The 6,887-nt window shown below is 36.2% G+C and overlaps 1 protein-coding gene across 1 annotated transcript in view; it reads left to right on the top strand.

The window, feature by feature from the left end:
- The window catches only part of MBTPS2 (membrane-bound transcription factor peptidase, site 2), a 76,480-nt gene that overhangs the window by 26,167 nt on the left and 43,426 nt on the right, over window positions 1–6,887 (top strand). Inside the window, exon 6 of the mRNA XM_012656313.1 lies at window positions 6,037–6,155. Within this exon, the coding sequence (XP_012511767.1) occupies window positions 6,037–6,155 (119 nt within the window). The remainder of the gene's footprint in view (window positions 1–6,036; window positions 6,156–6,887) is intronic.

Raw genomic sequence — 6,887 nt, forward strand, 5'->3', positions numbered from 1 at the left:
AGTCCGCCCGCCTCGGCCTCCCGGAGAGCTAGGATTACAGGCGTGAGCCACCGCGCCCGGCCCGAGAAGTTGTTTTGATGAAGAAAATAAATGTGTGTGCTTCACCACCCTCATTGCCACTTAGCCATCATGGGCAGATCCAGAATCTAGAGGGGTGATCTGGTACCAGCCGCATGCCTAACAAGAAAGAGGAGACTACCCAGGAAGTCAAGGATTCAGTGCTGCTATGTGCCCCCACCTTTGTTCATTTGTTCATGCCTTTTGTTTCTCTGACTAGCAACTGGTGGAGTGGGGAGGGAGTTATAGCAGTACTCTAAATTATTTTCCCCAGAGTAAATTTTAGTGCATCAAAGAATTAGGCTTTTTTTTTTTTTGGTTTTAATTTTATTAAGGAAATTATGAAAGCAGAACCAGAAAACACAAGTATCTTTTATAATCTTCAAGTGGGAAAGGCTTAATACTAAGGAGCCATTTGACCACACCAAAATTTAAAATATCCGTATTGGCAAAACTACAAACCATGCCGAACAACAGAGAGGAGAAAATTATAAAACTTGTTACAAAGGGCCAAGTTCATCAATGTATATATTATAAATAATACAAAAAATTAGTAAAGAAAAAAAAAACAGTGAAAAAATGAGCAAAGATGTAAACAGGCAACGGATAGAAATAGGCAGCTCTCAAGACAATGGGATTTTACTTTTCAAAGACTACAGACTAAAATGATAGCATCCAGTTTAGTTCAGAGGGTGGGAAAACGTCAATTATGAGCACATAACATAAACTCATTGGAGGTCAATTTTAATGCCCATATTTTTGACTCAACAATTCCATTTCTAGGTAATTTTCCATACATCTCACAGATGCATAATTAGATGCATAACAATATAAGCAAAACTGTGTATTACAGCATTGTGTGAAAAGGTTAAAACAGCCCAAGTGATCATTAGTAGGAAACCTTATAAATAAATTGATGTGTTAATAAAAATAGATTACTTTGTAGCAGATATAAGATATGGGATAGATATAAATGTGCAGATTTGGGAAAATGTCCAATACGTATATAAGCAAAATATAGTATAAATAATTTGATACCATTGGCGTTTTTAAATGATTTATCTGTATATAATAGAAATGATCATTTACCCAATAAGTCCAAGACCAGAACTTGCTCTGGATATTTCTGGAATTTAACAACTGACAACATTTAAAAAAAAAAGGAACATTTTACAATCTGAATATGGTACATGGAACATGTGTTAGCTAAGTATCTGGCTGCTCTAATAGCTGAAAATAACAGTGGCCTAAACTCTCATAAAACATTCCAAATGTAAGTAGTTCAGCATTGACATAATTCTGTGGTTTGGGAGACTCGGGCTCTTTCTGTCTTGTTAGCTCTGACATTCCCAACGTGCAGCTTCTATCCCATGGACTCAAAGTCCAGCTCCATCATAGCTACACTGCAGCCTATAGGACAAGGTTGTCCCTATCACTTCACTCACAACCTAGTGCTAGTAGTGGCCACCACCCCATGAGAAAAACTGCAGTAGAAAAGGGAAGATTAGGTATGAGGGGAGGGGTCATCCAGTGGTGTGAATAACACCTGGCTCTGGGGGGTAGGGGTGGGGAGCTCTAAGAGTAGCATTTGCTGGTTTCTGTGGCCAATTTCAAGCTGCCAACCTACAGTTTCTGAAGGAGGAATTGGGAAGAGATGCACACAATTGGCTATGACAAGCTGGTAGAAGCAGGTTCCAGCACACAACTGAGTTCATATAGCAATCTCTACAGTAGGATGGGATATAAGATGTTAAGAAAAAAAAGTTTAAACACTATAAAACTATGTCTTGAAAAATCTTCTTGTATTGTGTGTTTGTGTGTGTATATCCAGATACACACCAAGTGTCACGGCCTATAATTACACATCACTCACATTCTTCAGTTATTGAAATGATGCAATTTGTTTAATGGATAATGATCTTAAAATCCTTTGAAACTGCCTTTAAATGCTATTCTTAATATTCTTAAGTTATTAGAAAACTTGCTGTTTTATACTCTTTTTTTTTTTTTTTTTTTGAGACAGAGTCTCACTCTGTTGCCCGGGCTAGAATGCCATGGCGTCATCATAGCTCACAGCAACCTCAAACTCCTGGGCTCAAGCGATCCTCCTGCCTCAGCCTCCCGGGTAGCTGGGACTACAGGCACGCACCACCATGCCCAGCTAATTTTTTCAAATTTTAGTTGTTTGGCTAATTTCTCTCTATTTATAGTAGAGATGGGGTCTCGGTCTTGCTCAGGCTGGTCTCAAACTCCTGAGCTCAAGCAATCCTCCCGCCTCGGCCTCCCAGAGGGCTCGCCCGGCCTGTTCAATACTCTTGAATAAATGCTTACATATGTATATATACGCATATACATGCTGGTGTGGGCAGAGAAAATCAAGGGATAAACAGAAAATGCTGACAGTAGATTTACTGAGTCTTGGGGCTGGTGGTTGAGAAGTGGCATTTAGAAAGATGACTTTTTATCACTTCCTCCTTTACCATTTGGATTTCTTTCCTTTTTTTTTTTTTTTGAAACAGAAATTTATTCTCTTACATGTCTGGAGGTCATAAGCCCGAAACGGGTCTCAATGAAGTAAAATCAAGGTGTCAGCAGGGCTACACTCCCGTTGGAGGCTCTAGGAAGATTCCTTTTTCTTATCTTTTCCAGCTTCTAAAGGCTGCATTTCCTGACTCGCAGCCCCATTGTCCTCTGTCCTCAAAGCCAGCAGTGTAACATCTTGCTTACGTCACATGGCCTTCTGTGTGCATTTGGATTTTTTATAGTCAGCATGTATTTTTTAATAATTTTTTAAAAGCTAATTGAACATTTTTTAATTAATTTCATGTTTGGGTTAAAATCTACTAAGTGGGATATTTTGTTTCCTTAGAATTGGCAGTAATATCCAAAACTAGGACCAAAGAAGGTTATATGTCCCCACCCACCAAAAATTGTGTCCACACACCTCTTTCAGAGCATATTAATTGGCATGGAACTAACTAGTCCTGCTATCTCAAACATCATCTAGCCCAGCACCTTTTCATTCCCACTTGTGAGTTGTTAGCCTACTAGGAAACTGAGGGGCTTTGCCCTGCTCTCTTTGCCAAGCAAGGAGGCAACATCGGGGGTGGGGAGGAGATGCTTGTCTTACCCTGAAATCAAAAGAGAGCAAATTCAAAGATTTGGAATTGTCTGTAAGGAGAAATTGGTATCTCATTACCTGCTAAATGTTTGCTGAGCTGTTAGCTCACCCTGGTGCTGCTACCAAAGTGGAAGAGAGCATGAGAAACCTTGTGTGTTCCCCAAAGTTTGGGGATGTACATAAATTATGTATTTAGAGAGAGAGAGAAATACAGATACACATATACCCACTGCCTAATTTATTAGTTTTAAACTTAGGAACATATAATTTCATTGCTTCTAAAATGTCCTCCCACTTCCATATAAAAAGTCCAAGGTGTCATTTATGTTAGTCTGCTGAAGAATACTTAAATCTAGTTTCATAATGCTACTTCTAAAGAGTGGTATATGTATTTAATAATAGCTATTTTTAAATAATGAAATACATACTGATTTTGAAAAGGAAAAGCCAGTAACCATCTGTCTGAAATTTGGTGTGGAAGAAAGAAGGATGAGCTGGGATACTTCCTGAGCACATTGAAAATGAAGATGTTTGAATGTTGAATTAAGGTATAAAGAATTTTTAGAGGGAAGGTTAAATAATACCTGCTGTCTGATCCCAAGTGAAGAATAGATTGCTTAAAAAAAAAATTCTCTATGCTTTGTCGCTAAAAATCCCTTTAAATAGTGAAGATAAAATTTGACCATTATGGTTCCATACTTAAATTTTTAAAGATCCTTCTCGAATATTGAAAACCCTGTTCTTATTTATATCAGCCAGTTGTAAGTTTATTTGGGGGTAAAGTAAAAGCATTAGTAACTATAAACGTGATGTCGTGATTATAGTAAGCTATAGCCTTGCCAAAGTGATGGTTTATATTCTTTCAGATATAACTACTGTGGGTGATTCAAGGAATAATGATATGAGTTGTTATTTTACCTATCCATTCGTCCGGTGACCTGAAAATCACTTCTGTGTGTTTAGAGAATTGAGGTAGTTATGTTTTCTTTTTTATTTCCAAACCACACTAAGCACAAGCAGGGTTTGGTTGAAATAAACCTTAGCCCTGTCTAATAATTACCAGCTTCAAGTCTGTGGGTACCTTGCTGCATTGATCACAGCCATAGATTTTCTTCTCCCTTGACCCATGGTATTCTTAAATCCTGGATCACCCATAGTCTGATTTTTCTACCTTTATGCAGTCACACTGCTTTGTATATAAGCCAGAATAAAATTGGCACTCAATTCCATCTAAGCTCTACTGTTGCTTGGCTATTCTTTTATTAAAATCATGAAGAAAGCAAGAGAAGGCTTTCCATCACAACTATTTAACACTGTTCTAGAAGTTCTAGCCACTGCTATATGACCAAAATGGAGAAAAAAGATGAGGTATGAATGTTGGAGGAGATAAGTGATCATCATTAGCAAATAATGGAAAATCCAAGAGAAGAATTTAAAGACTAAGCAATCCTAAATGGAAAGTTCAGTTAGTGGTTGATTACAAAATAAGCATACAAAAATGAGTTTAGTGTTCCTATGTATCTAAAACAACCAGATAATGTAATGGGAGGAAAAGATCTCATTTAGAAAGTAATGTAACATACAAAAAAATCAAAACTTAACATTTCATAAGAAATCTATAGGGCCTACATAGAGAAAACTACAAATCTTTAGCGAGAGACATAAAGATTTGAGTAAACAAAGAGATGACATGATCTTGTGTTAGAAATGTAAATTTGTGGATTCACCCCTAGTTATTGCAGTCATTGTGACATTAGAAATCCTAATTTGAATAATATTTGGTGGTTGTCAAAATGATTCTCAAATTTATCAGAAAGAATAAAAGAAAAATAACCAAAATAAACAAATTGAAAGAAATTGAAAGAAAATATTTACTTACTAAATACTGAAATATTATTATTACCAGTAATTACAACTGCACTATTATCACTAGAATAGACTGACCAGTGGGAAAAAATGGGTAATCCAGAAGCAGGCCAAAGAATAGATGAAAATGTAGTGTACATTAAAAGTGGCATTTAATTTAGTGGGGAAAGAATGCATTGCTCAGTAATAATTGGCTAAAAATGTGAATAAAATTAGTTATATTTGTCAAAAATGCCATATACAAAAAAAAATTCCAAATGGTGAAAGATTTACATGTCAAAATAAAACTATTTAAGGCCATCCTCCCCCCCCTAAAAGAGTAATTACGTATGTAATGTTAGGGGAAAGTCTTTCTTCGCATAGCTGCAAAGGTTGAATATGTAATGGAAAAGATTGATGGATTTGACCACATAAATTTTCATTTTTTTTAACATAAAGACACAGTTATCTTATGGTTTGTTGCTTTATAGTCTGTGACAAGATATAAGATACATACTCTATTTGTTCCACCGATATTACTCTCCATAATTGTTTAATTCTTAAAATTGAAACAATCTCTTTTTCCAAGTGCCATTTGGGTGTCCATACCCCAGTTCAGCAAGAATGTTTTTTTAATTTCATCTTATCTTCATTTGAATGTATTTGAGGTTTCTTTCAAAGATCACAAGCATGTTTAAATTAATGATGTATACATTTTCTGAAAAGAGGGTGTAGTTAATAGAAGATGCTAGTTCTCTCAGTATTAAATCATAATAGAATGTGGTCTTCCTAATGTGCTTTTAACATGCTCATTTTAGATTTCAGTATCTGAAATGAAAGTGGCCTCTAACTGAACAACTGTCTGCTGTGCTAATAAGTAGATCTCTCTGCTTCACAGCTTCTTCTGATTACCTTATTAACTTATCAGAGTGCCCAGGTGTTATGAAGTCCAGCTACCTATAGCATTCCTGCCCCTGGTTGAGCTTATTGCTTTTTTTTTTCTGTCTTTTCAGGTATCTGGCATAATTTTGTCCTTGCACTCTTGGGTATTTTAGCTCTTGTTCTCCTCCCAGTAATTCTCTTGCCATTTTACTACACTGGAGTCGGAGTGCTTATCACTGAAGTTGCTGAGGTAAGTAATGGATTAATTGGGGCATTCTTTCACCAGATGTTGCGATGTAACACTTAGCATTTAATGTCAGGAACTTTTGTTCAAGATCTCATCGTATACAGAATGCTCAATTTCTTCTGAAGAAATTACTTTAATCCTTTCAAATCTAACAAATAATGTTGTGAAATACGTTGACTTTTTAAAGATCATGAAAATTGTTTTTGTTCTGATTTACACAGATAGTATCAAGATTTTCTACCTGTAGTTTGTTGATAAAATGCATAATTTACCTTTACTGTTTATTTTTATATCTCTGCTTTTGAATCAAATGTCTTTAGTCCTAAGAAGAAGGATGAAACCTAGGCTACCCAGACAGGACATTTCATAGGAGTCTAAATTAATGTCTTCAACTCTGTATTTCACTCCCTTAGACAATAACTGCTATGATGGCATCAAATCATCTATGCAGACATTGGGAAGAGGAAAATTACCTTTGTGAGCAATTGGCTTACATAGTCATTGTGCTGCTGGTATTGTCTGCATATTTGGGACTGTGTTTATATAAGCATTTGTCTTATGGTTTTATCCACTGAGGATATAGGATAGTGAAGGCAGTCTAATGACCATTTTCAAAAAAAAAAAATTTTTTTTTTATTTCTGCATATTATGGGGGTACAAATGTTTAGGTTACATTGCCCTTGCCTCCCTCCACCCCAGTCAGAGCTTCAAGCATGTCCATCCCCCAGATGGTGC

Source organism: Propithecus coquereli, unplaced genomic scaffold (genome assembly GCF_000956105.1).
Source record: "Propithecus coquereli isolate 6110/MARCELLA unplaced genomic scaffold, Pcoq_1.0 Scaffold50, whole genome shotgun sequence".
Lineage (NCBI taxonomy): Eukaryota > Metazoa > Chordata > Mammalia > Primates > Indriidae > Propithecus > Propithecus coquereli.